General features: G+C 53.4%; 1 protein-coding gene across 1 annotated transcript in view; it reads right to left on the bottom strand.

Moving 5' to 3' along the window:
- Positions 1-22,109, bottom strand: part of DNAH17 (dynein axonemal heavy chain 17) — a 160,970-nt gene that overhangs the window by 91,071 nt on the left and 47,790 nt on the right. The window contains exons 5-18 of the mRNA XM_029210802.1: positions 21,778-21,842; positions 19,774-20,136; positions 18,403-18,596; positions 17,458-17,650; positions 17,178-17,277; positions 16,817-16,902; positions 16,488-16,613; positions 15,586-15,738; positions 15,373-15,462; positions 13,593-13,760; positions 13,072-13,188; positions 6,378-6,643; positions 5,438-5,633; positions 3,007-3,153 (exon numbers count right to left, since the gene is read on the bottom strand). Of these exons, the coding sequence (XP_029066635.1) occupies positions 3,007-3,153; positions 5,438-5,633; positions 6,378-6,643; positions 13,072-13,188; positions 13,593-13,760; positions 15,373-15,462; positions 15,586-15,738; positions 16,488-16,613; positions 16,817-16,902; positions 17,178-17,277; positions 17,458-17,650; positions 18,403-18,596; positions 19,774-20,118 (2,181 nt within the window). The 5' untranslated portion in view covers positions 20,119-20,136; positions 21,778-21,842. The remainder of the gene's footprint in view (positions 1-3,006; positions 3,154-5,437; positions 5,634-6,377; positions 6,644-13,071; positions 13,189-13,592; positions 13,761-15,372; positions 15,463-15,585; positions 15,739-16,487; positions 16,614-16,816; positions 16,903-17,177; positions 17,278-17,457; positions 17,651-18,402; positions 18,597-19,773; positions 20,137-21,777; positions 21,843-22,109) is intronic.

Below are 22,109 nucleotides of genomic sequence, written 5' to 3'. Positions count from 1 at the left end.
TTTCCTCTAAGAGTTTTATAGTGTCTGGCCTTACATTTAGGTCTCTAATCCATTTTGAGTTTATTTCTGTGTATGGTGTTAGGGAGTGTTCTAATTTCATTCTTTTTTTTTTTTTTTTTTTTTTGCGGTACGCGGGCCTCTCACTGTTGTGGCCTCTCCCGTTGCGGAGCACAGGCTCCAGAGGCGCAGGCTCAGCGGCCATGGCTCACAGGCCCAGCCGCTCCGCAGCATGTGGGATCTTCCCGGACCGGGGCACAAACCCGTGTCCCCTGCATCGGCAGGTGGATTCTCAACCATTGCGCCACCAGGGAAGCCCTAATTTCATTCTTTTACATGTAGCCGTCCAGTTTTCCCAGCTCCACTCACAATAATTCTTGACATATATTTGGTAATTTAAATGGTGCCCCCTCCCCACCCACGTCCCCCTTTTCAGACAATTAACTCTTAGAAAAGGTATGGCAGAGAAATAAAGCTTAACGGCTATTACCAGTGGAAACCAGACAGGAGCAGAAGAAAGCACTGATGGAATTAAAAGTGAGTCAATGTGAAATCTTGATTCCATTTATCAGAGTTTGGATGTTAAACAATTACACGAATAGCCCAGACAAGAGCTAAATGTTATTATGCCTCTGTGATTGCCCAGAGTAGACAAAGCTCACAGCGATGAGGTCCATTTAATATGCCCTGTTTATTATTTATCAGCAGCCTATGTAATAAATCCACACCTTTAGGGCATTTTTCCCGGACCCCCCAGCAGATCCCTTAAAGCCCCACTCCAACACTCACCTAGCTCAAACATTAATAGCTATTAGCAGTCTGGGGGCCTGGGGTCTCTCTCGGCAACAGAAAGTACGTTAAGAAGCACGGGGCTTCCCTGGTGGCGCAGTGGTTGAGTGTCCGCCTGCCGATGCAGGGGACACAGGTTCGTGCCCCGGTCCGGGAAGATCCCACATGCCGCGGAGCGGCTGGGCCTGTGAGCCATGGCCGCTGAGCCTGCGCGTCCAGAGCCTGTGCTCCACGGCGGGAGAGGCCACAACGGTGAGAGGCCCGCGTACCGCAAAAAAAAAAAAAAAAAAAAAAAAAAAAAAGAAGCGCATCTAAGGGGCCAGGAGCACCCCAGAGAGGGGAGCCGGCATCAGTAATGAGGGTCACCGCAGGCGACGAGCTCTGGGTCTCACTGCCCGGCTCCCCATCCTTGTCCGATGTTTTTATTAGCAGAACAATGTCGTTCACAGCGGAAGCTAACACGCTTCCCCGCATGGGACTGGCTGGGTTTTGTTTGGAAATTCAAAAGTGGAAGATCAATTTTTTTGTTTCATTCTAAATAATGTTTGTTGGATTTTTTTTGTCTGTTTCTGATTGCGTCGTTGTAAAAAAAAAAAAAAAAAAAAGCTCTTGCACTGAAAGTAACCCACAAACATTTTTCCACGTGACTGTATCTCTAAGGCTTCCATTCTTCCTAAACACCGCGTCCGGGAGGTGTTCCAGGGAACGGATGAACACGGCGTTCTTTGAACCTGAAGAGAGCTGGTTCTGGAGAAAGCTAATTCAAGGAAACGCACTTCAGGCGGGCCCTGGGCTGTCACAGTTTGCAGCACCAATAAGTGAGTCAATTAAAATTTTATCTTCAAAAATGAAATTAGTGAAAAGCAGCTTACTCCAGTTTATCCTGAACACATTTCAGGTTACGTCACCCCCATGCTCTAATTTGTGGAAGAGAGTAAGGAACGGGTCTATGGTTGGTTCTGTGGTGGGCGTGTTGGGGTGAGCAGTGGGGGAGTGATACTTTTTGGCAAATCCACGTGACGGCATGACCTGGCGTGCTTCAGTTCACGTTCAGGTAGGAGGCAGTCACTTCTAGCAAGGTCGGGAGGCTTCCTCAGTGTCCCAAAGGCCTTGCTCTGAATCTTTTGATGTTCCAACATTCTCTTTTTTGGCAGGGAATTCCTGGGCTTGGTCAAATCTGGCCACCGTAGGGAGGAGGTGCATGGCAGAGCTGTGCTCCAGTTACTACCGACTCAGAGGGCACTTAACAAGCCGGCAGGGGAGGGGCAGGACAGGAACCTCCCTCTCCACGTTCTGGTTGGAACCGGGCATTAAGTTCAAGGCCCCTACAAGGCAGGCCAGGGAAGGCGACCGAGGCACACTCTTCGGGGCTCTAGGAAAGGGGCCGTCACATCAGGGATTTGGGAGCGTGTAAGCATCTCTCCAACAGATCAAGATGCAAAACCCAGAAACAGAAATATTCCAGGTTCCACACAGTGGCTCCAGTCAGGGGCAAGCTGGCTGCAAGAAACATAAGCCCACTAAAGCTGGCTCAGGTCACGTGGAGGTGCGCTGGTGGAGCCCCGGGGACTAGGCCCACAAAGCCCACGTCCGGGCTCCCCTCTGTCTCGTGGGACCTCTCCGCCTGTCTGCTCCACCCGCCTGCTCCCTTCCCTCTGCGGCCCGTGTTTCACTCATTCTGGTTTCTCTGCTCCCCCTGAGACTCCGGTGTGAATGATGCTGGGACCCAATTCCAAGTTCCCAGGGTTCAAGGAGAGGGAATCTCATTGGCCCCTTTTGGATGAGGTGTCTGCGGTAGGCTGAATAATGGCCCCCAAAGACGTCACGTCGTAATCTACAGGACCTGTGACTATGTCACCTTGCACTTGGCAAAAGAGAATTTGCAGACGCGACTCAGTTAAGGACCCCGACATCGGGCGGGCCCAATGCAATCGCGAGGTCCTTATAAGAGGGAGTCAAGAAGAACTAAGGAAGGGAACATGACAACAAAAGCAAAGGTGCTGTGATCCGAAGGTGGCGTGACGTGGCCTCAAGCCAAGGAACGCGGGCAACTCTGGAAGGTGGAAAAGGTGAGAACGTGGATTCTCCCCAGAGGGTGGCTCCAACCACCTTCCAATAGGAAAACATTCTCAGTTCTACTCTGGGTGGGGATCGTACACCTGTGTTTGTTCTAAACAAAACCCCCATCGTGGCAAACAAAACAAAGCAACACCAGCTCACCTCATTGTACCAGCGGGCAATGAGTTCCAAGTTGCCCACAAACTTCCAGAAGGTTTCGTACTGTGAGAACAGGTTCTCAGCGCTGCGGGGAATCTCCTTTTGTTGCTGGAAGTTCAGGTACTTGACCTCTCTCAGCACTGCCACCAGCTAAGGTGAATGAAGAGAATACAAGAGGTGAGGGGGTGGCCTCAGTGGCATGGCACTTAGCAGCACAAGTGAGGGTCTGTCCCTGGGATGCTTCTACAGCCCCCAAAGCTGGGGGGAGGTCTGATTGGGGATGGGCTCCACTGGTAGGATCACGACGCCCTCACCCTATTGACTGTTCCTGATGTCTAGAAGTGCTGGCATCAGCAGCATGGTGGACACCATAATTGTAACTAACCTACCAGGTGTCTAAAGAAAGGCTCCTCCCTAGGGTCTGACCTTCCCTTGTCCCTCTCCACCCCCTGGTTACAGCCCAGGAGAACAACAGCAGGGCATCCCTTCCGACAGAGCTTCTGCCCTCACTGCTCAGCCAACACCGTTCTTAGAGAGGCCCCAGTAACCTTCACATTGCTGAATCCATGGGTCATTTCACAGGCCCCGTCTCACGTGGCCTCTCAGCAGCTGGTCCCTCCCCCTCCTGGGCACATGGTCCCCTTTGCGTCCAGGACACCAGGCTCTCCTGGTCCCCATTACCAGTCTCTCTGAGGCTTCTGAGATTTAAGTGTTGGAGAACCGCGGATGGGGTCCCTCTCGATCTGCTCTCATGTTGGTGACCTCACCCAGTGTCACAGTGTTAAGAACCATCTACGTGTGAATGATTCCCGTGCTCATGTCCCCAGCTCGGGTCTCTCTCCTGACTTGAGACTCCTGTATCTACCTGCCTACTCAGTGTCTCCACGTGGATGTCCAGTTGACATGTCAAACTCAATGTGACTGAAACAGAGCAGTCTTGCCCACTGGCCACCTCCACCCGCTGTCTCATCTGATGGCCATTCCCCGCTTCCAGTTGCCCAGCCCCAGAATGCTGGGGCTGACCCCTCTCTTCCTGCACACGTGATTTCCAGCCTGTCTAGGATCTCATCGGCCCTGTGATCAAAATCTAATCTAACCTCTGCGCACCTTCACTGCTGCTGCTCTGGTCTAGGCCACCACCCTCTCATCATCCCTCACCTGGATTCCAGCAAAACACTCCTAAGTGGTCTCTGTGCTTCTGGCCTTGCCCTCCCCCCAAGTCCACTCACACACAGCATCTCAGATCAGGGCCCTCCTCTGCTCGAAACCCTGCAACGGCTGCCATCTTGCCTGGAACAAAGACCCAAGTCCGTTTCAGGGCCCGAGAGGCTCTCTGTGCCCCATCGTCTCCTCACCCCCTTTCCCTGCACCTCCCCTGCTCACTCCACCCCAGCCCCCCTGGTCTCCTCGCTGCTCCCACAACACACCAGGCACACGCATACCTCCTGGCCTTTGCTTTAGCTGTTTGCTCTCCTCGAAGGCTTTCCTCCCATCTTTGCTGGCCAACACCCTCACCTCCCGCAAGTCTCTGCTCGAGTCCAAAGCTGCAACCTGCCCCCTTCCTCCGGCTCTGTCCATTCCCCGCTTACCTGCCTTTCCCATTCTTTGAGGTACCAACCATCACGTTCTCATGTGTTATACGTTATGCTGGTTCATCGTCCCCGCCCCCTCTTCTCCTGGCCCTTCCACCGGGCCCCCACCACTCTCTCCCCTCTCTCTGTCTCTCTCTCCCCCTCTCCCTGTAGGAGGCAGCTCCAGAAGGACAGAGATCTTTGTTGGCTCACTGATTTATCCCAAACACATACACAAAGTAGGTGTTCAGTAACTATTTGTTGAATGAAAGAATGAATTTGGGTGAAAGAAGGTTTCAGAGGAAAAGTCCCATCTGGGTTCCCTGCCTTCCTGGTATCACCGCTGACCTCAGAGCAGGGCAGATGCGTTCTTGTAAGGCAGGTGGCTTGTAGAGATGCAGGCTGCTCCAGCTTCTGACTGCGTACATGGTTAACTACCTGGGGTTTAGCCCTGGACGGTGTGGATTCCCTCCAGCCTTCCCGACTTGACCAGGGGGTCCACTTATTCAGATCCTGAAAAGACCTTTTTTTTTTTTCTTTTAAATTCTCAAATTGATAGTTCCTCTTGGGATCCCATGAAAGGCGGCCCAGCTTTAAAACAGTGTACTCATTCCAGCTATTTTCAAGGAGGCTACGATTGTCTCATATCTTAAATATACCCTGGGCATACTTTAAGCAACACTTGAATAATAAAGCTTTAGCTGGATATGACATAAACATCAACCCCACAAGTCCATGCTGTTGGTAGGAGGGGGGGGGGTCAGCCTCAGGGTCACGTGGGCTTGCCCCGTGGGGAACCCCAGGTCCCCGGGACAGCCTCTGGCCCAGCTGCCCTCCCGATGCTGCGGCCAGACGACACCCACCGCTTTGCTGAAGTTGACGCGGATGAGGCTGGTGACGGGGTCCCGCTGAATCAGGGGCTGCCCCAGGTTGAAGTGGCAGTCCTGGTCTACCCCCGCCGCCCACTGCTGGTAGATCCTCTCGCGGTAGCTTCTCAGCAGTTCCACCATCTCATCGTATTTCTGGTAGATCAGCTTGGCCTCCACACTGGACATGATCCTGGAATCAGAGTTAGGAGGAGGGTCAGGTGCCGTCTCCCTCAGGGCCTCGCTAACACCCCAACCGTGCCTGCCAGACCTTGGGGTGACACAGCAGGCAGCCAGCTCTCTGCTTCTTCCAGGCTGAGACTCTGAACATACGCATGGATGACGCCCTTCACAGGCGGCAACCAGCCCAGAAAGTCAAACGATAACCCTGGTAATATTGGCCCTGAATGACCAGGACTTGATTCATAACTGCAACCTTCCTTAATTTCTGTCCTCCCTTCCAACTTAGGACCAACCAGAGAGCCAGACATGCCTCCTGACCAAACACACAGGACGCCCTCCTCCAGTCCCCATGCTGATGGCCTCCAGTCCGGGAGACCTGGGGCCTTCTCTGTTCTGCTGTGGGTTCTTCCACTCCTCCCCCTGCTTTCCAGGCTCTGCCAAAAACAAGTGACAGTGGCCGACTCCCTGCTCTGGCCAGCACCGAGGAAGTAGCCTTTGCTTGTTCTCATTTGGGTGTCTTTGTTCATTTCCATGAGGGTGACCACCAAGGTCACCTTCCCGACATGCCCGCTGGGAAGGCACCCAGAGGAGGGGGAGGTGCAGTCAGGGTCTCTCCTGGGACCGTGCCCTGGGAAGGAAAGGCTTGGCCGATGGTAAGCATGGGCCTGCCTCAGAGCTGGGACAGACGTCCCCACAACGCACCGCAAACTCCACAGCTGAGGAGGAGCGCTGCCTGCCCGGGGCCATCACTCACGGGTGATCGATGTGCTTGAGGTCCCTCATGGGTGCCTCCAGCCTCTCCTGCAGCTCCAGGCTCCACTTGAGCTGCCCGGCCACCGGGGGCATGTTTTTATGGATAGGGGGGATGTTCCCGTCTGCCGAGGCCGCAATCTGGGTGTCATACAGGGTCTTGGTGTTGTCCAGCTCAGCGTCAAACAGCTCCAGCATGACCGAGTACCTGGGCACCACCTCGGGGAGAATCAGAGGCCGTTCCAAGAGGCTGCCACACATGTGTAGGAGCTGGGGAGAAACAAGAGATGCGCCTTCGCCGGGGCCCGCCACCTGCCCCATCCCCGGCGTCACCCCCAGCTGCGTGTCTGGGACGCCATGTGCAGCCAAGCTTCAGGATCAGGAAGATACACGCCTTCCAGACAAAGAAGCTTTTCTCTGTGTGGCAACTGGCTAACCAGGCGCCTCAATGATTTCCATGTTGATGTACGCTGGGTCCCTACATACTTAGCTTATAAACCAACAGTACAAACTAGGTCCAAGGTCTGGAAAAATTTATTCTGGGCCCAGGAGAAATCAGGGTTTGGGCAAAGAAGATTTAAACATTTAAGAAATACCATTTCAAAAATTGAAAAAAAAAAAGAAAAAGTAACCACAATACTGCACTTATATAACCAGGGCTTACGCTATAACTGGATGGAGAAATGTCTTTTTTTTTTTTTTTCTGTATTTTTTTTAACATCTTTATTGGAGTATAATTGCTTTACAATGTGTTAGTTTCTGCTTTATAACAAAGTGAATCAGCTCTACATATACATATATCCCCGTATCTCCTCCCTCTTAAGCCTCCCTCCCACCCTCCCTATCCCACCCCTCCAGGCGGTCACAAAGCATCCAGCTGATCTCCCTGTGCTATGCGGCTGCTTCCCACTAGCTATCTGTTTTACACTTGGTAGTGTATATATGTCAATGCTACTCTCTCACTTCGGAGAAATGTCTTAGTCATGAGAATTATTCCTTTTAGGAAGACCTCTGATTCTCAAGGACCCACCCAGGAAAGAAAAGCCACCATGGGGAAGTTTATTTTGCTCTGAAAAATGCTCTGGGGAAAACAGGAACAAACTAGGTGAGAGGGAGGCCAATCTTAACCACGTGGGGTTACAACTAAAGTTGCCAAGTGCTGGGTGTGGGGAAGGGTCTGTAGGAGCGTCCTGGGGCTGCCATGACAGCACCACGAACTGGGCAGCTTCAACAACAGAATTTATTCTCTCACAGCCTGGAGGCAACAAGTCCACAATCAAGGTGGACAGGGCTGCGCTACCCTGAAGGCTCCAGAGGAGGGTCTGTCCCAGCCCCTGGGTCCCTGGGGGTGGGCGGCAACCCTCGGCTTGTAGACCCGTCACTCCATCCTCTACCTCCTTGGTCATGGGGCTATCTTCCCTGTGTGTGTCTCTTCCCTTCTTCTGGCACAGACCCCAGACACACTGGATTAAGGTGCACACCGCTGTGGTAGGACCTCAATTTACGTCTCAGTTACATCTGCACAGACCCTATTTCCAATAATGCACAGGTCCCGGGGGTCCAGACTTTATCCTCTATCTCTGGAGGACACAGTTCCACCCACCAACAAAGGGGCCTGTGTTTAGCCTTGGGCTGACCAGGTGGAGATGGCAGTGGGGACAGGGCCCAGACATCGTGCATAGGTGTTGAGAGTGGGAAGCGCTGACCGGGAGAGCTCAGCTCCTGGGGGTTTGAGGAAATTACAGGGAGAGCTTGGCACATTCCCAGGCCGTGACACCAGGGGTTCAAGCATGGGCTGCCTGATTCCCCCAGGAGCCGGGACAGCCCGGGTCCCCTTCAATGTGTCATTTCCATGGCCTGTCAGCCCGAGAGCCCTGACCTGATTACTCCAGTGGGGGACATCACCTCACATATCTGAGGGTGGTAACCATAAACATGCCCTAGCACCTTGCAAGTAACGAGCTCATCATCCTGTGGTCTGCGGATGCTACACACTGGCAATTGTAAAAAAAAAAACAAAAGAAAAGCTTAGTAGAAGAGAATAAGGTAGAATTACCTGGGTGTTTCAGTTAGAGTCTTGCCTGGAATAGGAGGATGGCTCAAATTGGGCCATAGAGGAGAGCTTCTTAAAAGATCCCCTCACAGCAGTGGGTGTCCAGGGAGGCCTGAGGCCGGGGCTGAGCCTGATTGGTGAGGGAGGGGCCCTTACTGCAGCCTGGAGAGAGAGGCCGTGGGGTTGGACAGTGACACGTGACATGTTAGGGCAGCTCCGAGCCAGCCTGAGGTCACCAGGGGAGGGGTGCCTGAGCCTGGGGGTGCCTGCGGCAGAGCACTCCTGGAGACAGACGGGGATTCATCAGGGCTCAGACCACACGGCCCCATGTTCTCTGGGATATGGGCTGCAGCCCTTGGTGCCTGGAAGGGCTGGACCCAAGTCTCAGATTTGTCCTACTTTTTGGTATGAAAACTAAGACAACTGTCCCTAAAAATGGCCTTTTGGGGAAACAGTGGAATAACAGCTGCCGAGAAAGGAGGAAAGATTTTCAGGTACCCGAAAGCCAGATGGAACGGCCACGGACTCCCGGGAAGACCCCGCAACTCCGAGTTGCTAAGCACCGATACCTGCGGAGAGGCTCCTGGCATATTAGGTCACCAGCGTCATTTCTCTGGAAACTGACATGTAACAGTTGGGAAGAACCTGTTCCTCTTGTTGGTTGCTGACCCTCTTGGCTTTTTTCCTCCCACTCCTATTCCTTTTATTTCACGTTTACAGGTTTTTTGGCCTCTGGCTTCTAGGAAGGAGGTTAATTCCATTTTCTGCCAGGAGGAGTTCATGTGGAAAATTGCTCTAGAACTTTCCCGGCTGCGTGTGAATTACTGACAGTGCGCAAGAGCATCCAGACAGCTTGGGAACACGCAGGGGATCAAGGGGACGGCAGGGAGGGGACCCCAAGGGCCTGTCCTGATTAGAGCACAGGGTTGTCAAGGGGGGAGGAAATGTTCTTCGGCGCAGAGAGGAAGGTGAGCAGACGGAGACGGGGATGGTTCACAAGAGTTTTCTGCCTTATTTTCTTTCTAGTTCAGCACAGACATAAAGTTACATGTTAGAAGCGGACTTCACCTTGTGGAGTGCAGAAGCCAATTTAGGCCACAACAGGAGTGGGGAACGCTCGGGGGTAGAACAAGGGCATTTGCCAGTTTGAGCACCTGGGGGTGGACTTCAGTCCCTCAGGTGCCAAACGGAGTTCCTCCTGGACCAGCTCCTCCCCTCCGAGGGGGGACCTACGGTCTCTCGATCACGAAGGAAATAGGCGTCTCGGTTTGGATACATCAACCCACCTCCTTCCCCATCACTGGAAGACAGTGCAATGTGGCACCCAGCCAGCAGAAGGTCTGGGGGTGCTTCTTCTCCTGGTTCCATCCGCACAGGAGGCGAGAGGGACTAACCGCCTGGCACCCCGGTCCGTCAGCTCCAGCATCGTCTTAATTCTTGGAGACCCCACCACAGGGGAGGACCTGGTGTTTCCACATTAAAGCACTGGCTGCAAACCCTACCTGGGACTCTTTGCACTTGGGTAGCCCTGGGGGTAAGAGCCTCTCGGTTCCGCCTAAGGTCTTCCCCAGGAGTGAGCAGTGGTAACAGCTCCCCTCCCTCGGCTGGGGCCAGTTCCCTCCACGGGGAAAGCTCCAAAGCACCTGCTGTGTGCTAGGCTCGGTTCTGAGTCAACCCAAACCGAGCGCCTGCCCTCAGGGAGTTTATATTCTAGTTCGGAAGACGACAAACTCATAGAGATCCACACACCACAGATGCCGGGGCGGCGCAGGGCAGGGGGCGGGGGGGTTGGGCAAGCACGAAGAAGAAAACCCAAGCAGGTCAGTGTTGGCGATGGCAGCGAGGCGAGCATGGAGGGGAGGGCTCCTGCCTGGAGGACGAAGTGAGGGAGGCCTCTCCAAGGAGGCGCCTGAGGCAGCTCCAGGGGAAGGGTGCTCCACAGAGGGGAACAGCATGGGGGCACTGTACTGATTTGCATTCACTGATAGTTTGCCTGGAGCACCAACTCCATCCAAGACTTAATTGATCATTACATTCGCAGAGCTTCAAATCCCCAAGCATTTGCATTTTTTGAAAGTATCTAAAAGGCAAAGGACAGCCTGGCATTGGCATGAGAGAGATCTTTGTGCTCAGGGGTGGCGGGCTTCCTGGGTCCCCAACTCAACCCCAGCCCCGGCATCCTCTGGAAGATCGGTCACTGCCCTATGCTACCTAGGCCAACCCGACTGCCATCCCGGCCACGGGAGCCCATCCAGATGAGTGGTTTAGAACAGGGATCCTGCCAGCAGTGAACCTTGGAGCTGGTTTGGAGCCCTGGTTTCCCTACTTGCTGGCTAGCCCTGTGACCTTGAGTAGCTTTCTTGACCTGTCTGGATCTTATGACCTGTCTGAGCTGGTAAAATGGGATAGACAATGTAGGTAACGAATTTAGCAAAGAGCTGGGGTTTTGTGAGAATTAAATGAGGTAATGTGCTAATTATCGGTCATCTCCTCCAGGCATTGCATTACTGGCAGCAACCCAGAGGCTTGCAAAGTGAGGGGAAGAGATAGTTCTGACCTGTGGAGAGTCATGGATGACAAACATGCATAAAACTAGACAGAGAAATAAAAAAGCTGCCCAAGCATATACATATATTGCCCACTTAAATACCCAACATCTGTTGTCCAGATGAGTTGTAGCTACACACACTACATCCTGCGAGATCCCCCCTCTCTGTCATAGGGGCAAGGCAGGTCACATAAAGGCGTGACGAATGCTGGGCTAGGACAGTAAGGAGTGGTGAGGAGTGGGGCAAACTGAAGCACTGATGTGCTGTCTATCGCGAGGAACAGCTCCTCCCCTGCAGCCGCTTGTTACCATGAGGGACTGTGTGTCCCGTGTGGCCAGATCTGTTTCTCCAAGAGAGAGTGAAAACCTGGATTTTTATGTGCACTCTCTCAATTTTTAAATATTGGCGACTAATTCAAGGTTTTAGAGAAGTGCCATGTGAGAATAAGCAAGTCTAGAGAGACAGAGTAGATTAGTGATTGTCTAAGATTGGGGAGGTCGGGGAGAAATGGGGAATGACTGGGGGTGATGAAAATGTTCTAAAATTGATTGTGGATGGCTGTACAACTCTAAATGCACTAAAAGCCATTTAACTGTACACCTTAAACAGGTGGGTTGTATGCTACGTGAACTACATCTCAGAAGTCCCACGGGAGCCAGGAGAAACCCACCAGCGCTCTCTGCGACCCAAGCCATCTGTCCGTGCCTCTGACGAACGGGGTACATGCCCGAGTTCGGGGTTATTTGAGGAGACGGTGATGTATGCAAAACGCTGGAAAGTCCGATAATCACCATGTCTGCCTAACTTCTGAGCACTGCTATTTTGAGTAAGGGGTCTGCAGATTTACTCTGTTCATTCTGTTCTTCTGAGTTTACTATTTAAATTAGCTGGCTTCCCTTGCGGGAAAATCTGTTACGGCAGCAGCGGAAAGGTAACACAGGCTGATGCTACCAAACATTTGATTACCACACAGACTCTGTTCTCACCCACGCTTACTGAGCCCCTCCTGACTGCTTGGTGAGGGTCCTGGTTTGCCTGGGAAAGAAGTGGGGGGGGGTCTCTGAAATGCTGGACTTTGTTTCAAAACCATCCTGGGAATAGCAGGGTGAGCGTGCCCTAGGGAAAGAGGTCTGTGGGCAGAGACAGGATGTGCTTGGTGTTGAGTGTTCTGCCTGCAAGTTGGTGAACTGGCACTGGTGTGTTGGTACTGAATGTTGGCTGCCTTGTGAGCTTGGACCGAGCAGGTCCAGGGGCCCGTCTCCAGGCCCCACAACGTGCCTGCTTTTGAGGGATCCTCGCGGAGGGGCGCGCCAACCAGCAGTGGGGACGAGTGTCTAGCTCCTCACAACTCCCTCCCTCGTCAGTTCATCTTCCTAAGTACGCCAGCTTGACCCATAACAAAGGCATTTTGCTGTTTTAACTTGCACTTTCCTGATATTTGAGAGGCTAAACCAACAACCTATGTTTGTATTGGACATTTGCGTTTCTCTTTCAAGTTGACATTCTCTAGGGGTTTTAGTGCTTTTCTGCAATCTTTTTTTAAAATGTTTTTATAACATCATTGCTTTTTTCTAACTGTAAAAGTACCACACACTTCATGCACACAACTCGGAAACTGTAGAAAAGTACACAGAAGACAAATATTAGCCAGCACCCCACCACCTAGAGATGGCCCCCCGTAATGACACTGTGCTTATTTCTGGGGTCTCAAATGTTGAAGAAAGTGTCAGTGTGGCTCAGTGGCTCAAAATGTGGATGTGTTTTATTTTTATAGCAACTCTGCCTCTCTCTAACTTCTGTTCCTTATAAGTAGTGGGGGAACTGAATCATATAAGGATCAATGGAGCACAACAGGACTCAGTAAATAACCACCTCGTGTTCACTTTCCTCTCTTACTCTAAGATGCGGCAGTGCTACTCAAGGTGATGACTGCTGACTTGCTCTGAGGCCCCGAGGAAGGTCCCTGGCCTTTTCTGGGCCTAGCTCTTCACCTGTGAACGAGGTTGCATGATTAGACCATCTCTACCATCGTTCTCGGCATCGCGGTGCTGCTGTGGCAAACTCTCAGTCAATGCAGGGTCCCCGCCCACCCGTACCTTTGCACAGGACTCAGTGGAACTGCAGTCATCAAACCCCTGGCAAAAGATCGTGGCCAGCCTCCTGTCCAGATCCTGAATTTTGGTCTCAAAATCAGCGTAATCGTCATCAAAGCTCTGAAAGCGAATTAAAACACCAACCTTGTAGCCGTAACCAGCATGCAAAGCAGGGGCGTGGGTTCACTCTAATGCCCATGGACACCCCCCACTCCCGGCAGGATTCAGGTTACGTCTGGGCTGAGCAAGCTCACCGTCTTGGAGGCTGCTCCACAGGCAGAGTGTTTTTGGTGTTTGTTTTATCTTTCAGCCTTGCCGTGCGGCATGTGGGGTCTTAGTTCTCCGACCAGGGATCGAACCCTCGGCCCCTGTGTTGGCAGCACAGAGTCCTAGCCACTGGACCACCAGGGAAGTCCCGGGTCAGACCTTTTGCATCATTTTTTTCTCTGCCACACGTGCTCCCTCCGTGTGCCTTCCCACTCTCGGGGCATTTGCCATCCATCCTGCCAAGGCCCCCGACTTACCGAATCTCCGGGATCCAAGGGGTCGTATTTGCAGTCGGCAAAAACCTTCACCAGCTCAAAGACCTCATCAGAGATCTGAGTCACCTGGCTTCCGAGGAAGCTGCCCCTCACGCCCCCGAGCTCAATTTTCTCCAGCTTCAGAAACTCGATGGCTGTTTTATAAAGATCCTGGTGGAGGAAACCCCAGCACCCTCGTCAGTTCATCTTCCTAACTACGCCAACGGTTCAGTCACTCATCCAGCTCTGACCCCGGCAGGGAGGAGCCCCGGGGCCACATAGCAGTCCGGAGGGGCCCTCTGTGTATTGGTGTTAATGTTCTCTAAAGCTGTTGCTGTAGCAGAGAGGAGATGGAAGGAAGGGTCCCATGAGCCATCTCCAAGCTGTGATTATGGAGGAGGAAGAGGTGAAGGTCGGGCTCTTGTCCTGACCCAACACTGGGCGAAATGTGCCTCTAAATAAATCACACTTTACCGGGGCCCCACTTCCTCAGCTGTGGGATGAAGCAGTTGGAAAGGCATGCGGTGGTTCCTGATGGCCTCACGTACAGGGTGCCTGATGGATGTTTGTGTGTAAATCCCACTCCCTCACTCCCTCCGAGGTGTGGGTCTCACCTCGCCTTCTCCTGGAAGCCGTCCCACCTATTTTAGCCCATGGTGGTGCCTTCTTTTCCAGAATCCCCAATTGCTACCTGTGCTCTTCCTTTTGGCATTTAACTCCATTCAGTCCTATCACGTTATCTAACGCTTCTGTGTGTAGCTCTTATTCCCCGATCGAGACCCCGAAGGCTTCTTGAGGATGACAAGCAGCCCCCAGGTGCCCGACCCAGTGCCTGCTGCTGCTTGGACGGAAGATGTTTATAGGGTACTCGTGTCCCTCCCCTAAGCCAGTGCCGAGGTTGATGCCACTTCCCCCCCGCAGATGTCCAAGATGTATCGAGCTATAATCCAAGCAAACCTAACGCAAAGTAACAGCATCCTCATGCCCTGAGCTCTGGGGCCCTTACACCCAAGGAGGGCGGCATGGGTGGCACAGACCTCAGGCAGGGGGTGGCTGGCATGGCCATTTCCCCCACCCCCAGAAGCCCCTCTTTTCCTAGAAGCATCACCCTGACTCACAATCTATAATGTAGGAACCAGTGGCTACTTGGCCAGAAACTTGGCTGGGACCTTCCAGTTCTTGGGCTCGAGCCTTCAGGCATGAAAAAACACTCCATGATGGGAATCTGGGAGTCTTAAGGGGGGCTTCCTGCTCTGCCTCCCAGAGGGTGTGGATGAGAACTAGACACACCTTCCTGGAGCCACTGTTGACGGCATCCATCATAAAATCACTGCCCAATGAATGAATGGTTCCCCGCCTTTTTTTTTAAAGGATGTAATGTGCACAAAGTTAAAAAAAAAAAAAAGACCGTAAAGTTTACAAAACAAAAAGGAAAACTTTCTTGCCCTACCCATGCCTTTACCCCTCATCTCTTCTCCCCAGAGGAAACCATTTTGAAACTTTTTTAAAATTTTAATTTGCCATGTGTCATTCCATGTATCCAAATAGGGTCCTTCTTAAGTCTTCACCTGGGCTAACTTAGTCCCACTAACTCTCTCCCTTGGTCTGCAGGCTTCCTGACCAGGGTCACTGACCTTGTCATTAACCTGCTCATAGACAGAAAGCAAGAGAAAGGGGAAAAGCAAGCACAATGGGTCGCTTTGCTCTGGGCTAATAGCTCCGGGCCTGGCCGAGGTGGCCCAGGGACTCCGTTTCCCCATGACGCAGAAAATTCCACCTTTACCTCAATGGTCTGGATGCGCTGGAAAAAGGAATTTATCCTGGAAAAGGCAAGAGAAGAAGGGAATTCCCAAGGCACTGGCTTCTTGTCTTTCTAGGGGAGAGAGAGAGAGAAAAAAGGCTGCGTTTGCCTCCGACACGTCCATGGGGTCCGACGCCGGGGCCAACATCACCCCGACCCCTTTCCCCTGGTTCGCTCTCTACAACCAGGCCGTACCTTGAAGAAAAGCTTCATGTTCGTGCAGCAGAACTCGTAGGCTCGGTACAGCTCCTTCAGGACGCTCAGGGACAGAGAGATGCCGCTCAGCACCTCCTCAGTTTCACCCTGCAGGCCTTTCAGCACCTCGTCGGGACTCAGGTAGGTCCGAGTCTGGGCAGAAGGGAAGGTGTCCCCAAGTTCGGACCAGCCGGAGGGGTGACACAGCTGTTTCACTGGTTAGAATGACCCACCCCGGGCCCCTGGGCCACTTCTTCTGACACATCCGCTGTCCCAGCCCGTCTGCTGACTGCGGGGCATTTACAGGCGCCCGAACCGTTTCTCTCACCGGGACCCTCACCCCGGGCTAAGGCCACAGCACAAACAGATTTTGATGGTAGATGACTAGGGGCCCTCTAGGGGTCCAGAAACACAGTCCTGCTACGGCTGCGGGATCCTGGGCCACTAGGTCCCTCTGGGCCTGCAGACAGGGCTGCGAGCATGATTCTAACACACGCAGGCAGCCCAGGGGCGCAAGGCTGCAGCTCACACCTTGGAGGCTGCGTAACCTGTGTTCATGAAATGGAAGAAGGAAAGGGAATTGGCGTTGAGGGAGACGGAAGGAGGCTTGGTTTCGGAGCAGATAAACCCCACAAGGCCCCCGGCCGAGTCTTGGGGTGCCGGGACTCAGTGGGCCGCCCCACTTTCTTTCTTCCCCACTCCCGGCGTGGGGCAGATTGGGCTGGCACTGCCCAGGTCTTGGGAGAACCCTGGGTGGCCACCCAGAGGGCCCAGCCTTAGCCCGGAGCCTGTAAATCCCTGCACCAGCATCTCTGTCTGTTTTTAAACTGCTGGAGAACACGGGACGGGATTGGGGGGCGCCAATCAGGAGGCAGGGAAGGTGGCCAGGGCCAGGGCGCTACCATCTCGATGAGCTGGTTGCAGAACTCCTGCAGGATGACGATGACCCTGGAGGGCGTGTTGTAGTGCTCGGACGTGGCCCAGATGGAGCAGATGGTATACAGCACCTTGGCGATGAAGGTCGGGAGCTGGGGAGAGACGGGCCAGGCGGGCGCTTTGTCGCAGCACCTCAGCACACCCCTCCCCACGGCTCCAGGAGGGGACTCCCAAGGGGAAGGAAGAGGCACTCGCCAGGTCCTCGTGCCCGACCCCAGCCAGGAAGCCCGCAGCCCCTGCTCCCCCAAGACACAAGCCCAGCCCCTGCCAAATGACCTTTTTCTTGCTAACATACCATCGTGAAGTCAGTCTGTTCCATCTCCTCCAACAAGATCTGCAGAGGCTTCAGATACAGAACTATATCGTTGGCTTCCTTCAGGCCTGCCCAAAACAGGAACAGGGGCTCATCCACAGGGGAGCGGAAGCCAGACCCCACTCCCGACGGTCAGAAATGGTGACGGGCAGCTCTGTGTGTTTATGGACACCCACTGCTTCAAGAACGGGTCTTCCTCAAAAGGCGGGGCCCAAGGAAGCTGATGAGGGAGGCGGAAGGCGCCTCCACCCCAGGGTCAGCAAGGGGCCTGCCCGGCCCCTCCCAGGAGGGGCTGACACCTTCTTCTTGGAGGGGGAAGGGTTCTCATAGGGCCACCGCTCACCCTCAGTGACATTCATGTACACATTTTGCAGGGCTGGCCAGTAGCAGCTTTTGGCTTTTTCCAGGATCTCGACGATTTTGTTCACTTTGGGCCTGTTGAGCTGAGAAGGAAAGAAGAAAATTAGCCTTTCAACAGATTCTAGACGAAGGCTGCCTGACCCCATTGCCGGTGCTGAGGGATCTACGCGGGTTACCCGGGTCCCCTCAGGGGTCCCCTTGGGGAGGCTGGGTGCTCAGGACTCCAGTGGGCGCCCGGTCGCCAGGGGCAGAACAGGCGTCACCTGCTCGTGGATGCACTTGAGGTTCATCAGCCGGGTGTCCCAGAACTCAAACTCGACTCGGGGCAGGGGGTGCAGCCCGTCCAGCAGGGCCTGGGCCGAGTCTTTGCTTAGCACATCCCGGATCTGGCGGGACCAGTCGATGATGATGGTCTCGATGGCGTGCAGCAACGAGTTGTCCAGGGAGGAGGGGATCCTGCCGGGCAGAGTCGGGGGGAGAGGCTGTCAGCCAGGAGAGACCCTGCACCAACACTGTGTGTTGCCAGGGATGCCAGTGCCCCCAAGAAAGAGGGTGAGGAGGGCCAGCTCTGGAATAAAATCCACGTTCATGAAGGCTCCTCCAGCATTTCTGACTGGGGTCAAAATGGGGCGTGTGCTGGGGGCCTAGAGGACCTGCCATGTGATAAGCCCTGCAGGAGCGGTCGCCCTCTGATGGGAGTAAGGGAACACACTGTCACTGCAACTTGCTTCAAGCGTCGCACACACCAGGCGGTTGCAAATGGCGCTCAGGCAGGTGCAAGGCGACACCTCGGAGTCCTCATGCTTCTGTGGGCCACTGGGATGCCACAGCCTCGATTTAGAAGCCCAGCCTCCACCTGCTGAAAATCCCTTCTATGCCCCTCACTGTCCCTCAGTACCCACGTCCTAAAGCTGGGTATCCCCTTTCCCATGTGACAGTGTGACATCCTTGGCCTAGTCCTTGTGTCTGACGGAGGAGGGGCTGGAGCACAGGTGTCCAGCAGTTGCCAGAGCTGGAGTCTCGGGGGCTCCAGTGTCTTGTCCTGTTCTGTCCTTGTGCCTTCGATCTCAGACTCAGCACCTAAAGGCACCATCCTGCCCTCCTCGGTTTCATCAGCTCCGAAACCAGTTTTCGGTGAGACAGTTTATCCTTAGTGGTCGGGGACCAGATGCCCCTCCTTCCAGCCAGCTCCCCGGCCGGGTCCCTACCTCTCCATGGACTCAAGGGTGCCATCCAGACTGCCCAGGTGCTCCGGGATGGGCAGCAGCGTCTTCCCCTTGATCTTGCCGCCCATCACACACATCTCGTTCTTCAGCTTGTGGACTTGCTTCACAATGTCCTCTGAGACCACGCGGGGCCATCCGCTCACGTTTTCGCTTTGGTTTAACAGGGAAGAGAGGACCTGAAAGGAGAAGCAGGGTCCTCAGTGCCCGGGTCCCGGGGGGAACCGAGCCCTTCTCCCGTTGCAGAAGGAGGTGGGGCCAGTCGAGGTGCTGAGGCCAGTGATGACAGCCCAGCCCCTGTGCCATCTCCATGAAGGGAGACCCCAAGAGCACACACTCCTGGCTGAAAGCAAACATTTCGCGCTGCCTCAGAGTGCTGCTATAGGCTGAATTGTGCCCCCGCCCCCAGTTCACACATGGGAGCCCCAGCACCTCCAGATGTGACTGTATTTGGAGAGAGGGCCTTTCAAGGGGTGATTAAGGGGGGCCCTAACCCAATAAGACCGTTGTCCTCAGCAGAGATGAGGACACAGACACGCACAGAGGGAAGGCCACATGAAGACCCAAGGCCGTGTCAAGTTGGCCATCCACACGCCAAGAAGAGAGGCCTCAGAAGGAACCAGCCCAGCTCACATCTTGATCTGGGACTTGCAGCCTCCAGATTGTGGTGCTTTGTTAGGGCAGCCTGAGCAGAGAACGACAAACACCCGTGTGCTCCAGCTTTGGGCCAGGCCAGCTGCCTCGGTGGATGTGAGAGGAGGCTGGCCTGGGTCCTGGCTGAGCGGCCCCTGTGGCCTGAGTCTGCGCAAGGCAGGGACGCACGGCCCCATCTCACAGATGAGGAGAACGATGACTAGGAAAGCTAAGTCGCTGGAAGTCTGGCGGGTCTGACTCTCCAGAGGCAGCTGCACCTGCCATGCCGGCCAATAGTGGAGACGTACGTAGGGCAGCACCTGCTTGACCCCTTTCTTTGCTTGAAGTCTCAGAACTAGGAAACCCATCTACTGGATCTCAAATGGCCCATGCCTTCTGAGGCTACAGGCAGGGATGTCCCCGGTGCAGTATGGAGGTTCTAATGATTTCGAGAGAGGACAGGCGGTGGCCAGGGCCACTCAGCCTTCACATGCACAGCATCAGCTGGAGGCCACGTTGGAGAGCCGGTCTGTCTCAGCGGTCAGGGCAGCCGGGCCTGAGCTCTCGAATACCTGGCCGGCTTCTAGGCGATGCAGATGCCGCTGGCCCCTGGGCCTGCTCCGGGAGCGGCGGCGCTCAAGGCCACGCACTCAAGGTATGAGAAACATGTGTTGCTTCTCCTGAGCCCTGTGCCCCGCCCCAGCAAGGCCTAGATGCACCCACCTCCTCCACGATGGCGATCAGCTGGTCCACGGGAGTGGGGCTTATGTCCCCATAGACCAGGCGGTCCTTGTAGTTGTCATTGCTGATGTTCTCAGGTTTCTTCTTGATGAAGTACATCCCTTTGGACTTGAGGGAGGCCGGGAAGCCCAGGCAGGGTATGATCATGCCGGCGGGGCTGAGTGTCAGCACCAGAACTAGGACGTCCGGTTTCTCAAAGAATTCGGTGAACAAACCCATGTTCTCTTCTGCTCCGACCATTTTACTCCACTTGTCCGGCTTGAACTTTAGGATGATGGAAGCGACACTCTCCAAATACTCTAACCTGACGTCTGGTGTAATCGTCATCTTGACGTTCACTTACACCTGTTAAATGAACAGAGACACGGACACAGCACAGTCTCCTGGGGAATCTCCATTTCCCGCCTGTCACTGGAACCATCTGAAATCCCTGTTCTAGCCAATCGAGAAAGGAAAGGGTCATCATTGTTTTCAGCTGTGGGTGGGCTGCGGGTGAGGGAGGACCAGGGGGCTGTGTCTGTCTGCTCTGGCTGGACGGCTGCCCTCGGCCTCGCTGTGGGTATCACCGTGGAGCAGGGCCGCACGGCAGCGGTATGTGCTTGTGTTAACTGTGGCCAGGAAGTTAATAGGCTGGGAAAGGTTGAGATGGGCTCTGGGGAAAAGGAGAAAAGGAAAGGATCATAGCAAGACAGTCTGAAGGTGAGGGGGTGGGGAAAGGTGAAATGAGGCAACAAAAGGGTCAGGTTGAAAGATCCCAGGAAGGTGACATCACACCCCCAGGATATGGGCTAAACTCAGACAGGAGGGGGTGGACCCAATGTGCAGGTGTGGGGTTCATCACACTCTCCCTGTCCTAACCCCAGCCATAGTATACCCCAACTTTTGTCCAGCCCTTCAGCCTCTCCCACCCCCCAGTCCCCATCATGTGCCCATGGACCCCACAGAAGCTGCTCACATCCCTCTGGGACAATCCCTTGTGGCTCTCCCATAGGGGCAGGGTTAACTGGAGAGTTGCGGGGACACCCTTGAAGCTCCAAAGGGCCAGGACAGATGAGGCATTCCCTGTGGGCATAATATTTAAAGGGGTGCCCAAAATCCTGACCGGCCCCGAGCAGAGAACAGAGCACCTTCCGGGGTGGGTAGTGGGTCTACTCTGTCCACCAAGGCCTGGGTTCTACCTCTGTCCTCTGGAGCCTCCTCAGCTTTGCCTCCAAGCACCCCTCACACAATTCATGGCCGCTCACAGCTGACAGCAAATGGCTTCTCAGGTAGCGAGCAGAGCCAAACAATGGGCAGCTCTTTCCCAGACCAGTAAAGGAAATGGCTCCCTTCCCTTGACGGGCACCAACTGCCATGGAACTTCTGCAAGTCTCCTGGGAACTGGGACTTCTAGAACCTTCTCAGGACCTGAGTGACGGGTGGTGGTGCAGCAAATGAACAACCGTCAATTACCCACCACAGTGGAAAGGCTCTTGGATTAAACAAACTTTGCCTTTGAACACTTAGGTCATTTTCATTTCACGAAATTACTAACATATTGGGGTTTAAAACTATTGTCTTATTAAGTGCTTATTATCTGTCTTGCCTTTTCTAGATTCCCTTTCTTTTCCTTTCTTGCCTTCTTCTAGATTTGTTTCATTCCCTCCCCATTATCTTGGTTACTATACACCTTTTGTTTTTTAGAGGTGCATGGACATTATAACATGCATCATGCATAGCATGACTTACCTTAGTATAATACTCATTGCAACCTGATAATGAAATTCAGAAAACAATTTCCATTTACAGTAACATCAAAAAGAATAAAATATTTAGGAATAAAATTTTAAAAGAAGGGCAAGATTTATACACTGAAAACTACAAAACATCATTAAAAGAAATTAAAGACAAATAAATGGAAAGACATCCCGTGTTCATGGAATGGAAGACTTAATATTGTTAAGATGGCAATTCTCCTCAAATTGATCTACAGATTCAACACAATACCTGTCAAAATTCCAGCTGTGTTTCTGCAGAAATGGAAAAGCTGATCCTCAATTTCTTAGGGAAATCTGAGGGACCAAAAAAAGCCAAGACAATCTTGAAAAAACAGCAAACTTTCCCAATTTCAAAACTTCTCAATTTCAAAACTTACTACAGTTCATAGCGGCACTATTTACGATAGCCAAGACATGGAAGCAACCTAAATGTCCATTGACAGGTGAATATGGTATATATACAAGGAAATATTACTCAGCCATAAAAAAAGAATGAAGTAATGCCATTTACAGCAACATGGATGGACCTAGAGATGATCATACTAAATGAAGTAACTCAAA

This window comes from Monodon monoceros, unplaced genomic scaffold (genome assembly GCF_005190385.1).
Source record: "Monodon monoceros isolate NGI ecotype Baffin Bay Population unplaced genomic scaffold, NGI_Narwhal_1 Super_Scaffold_9, whole genome shotgun sequence".
NCBI classification, from domain to species: domain Eukaryota; kingdom Metazoa; phylum Chordata; class Mammalia; order Artiodactyla; family Monodontidae; genus Monodon; species Monodon monoceros.
This window is presented reverse-complemented; position numbering and strand designations above follow the sequence as displayed.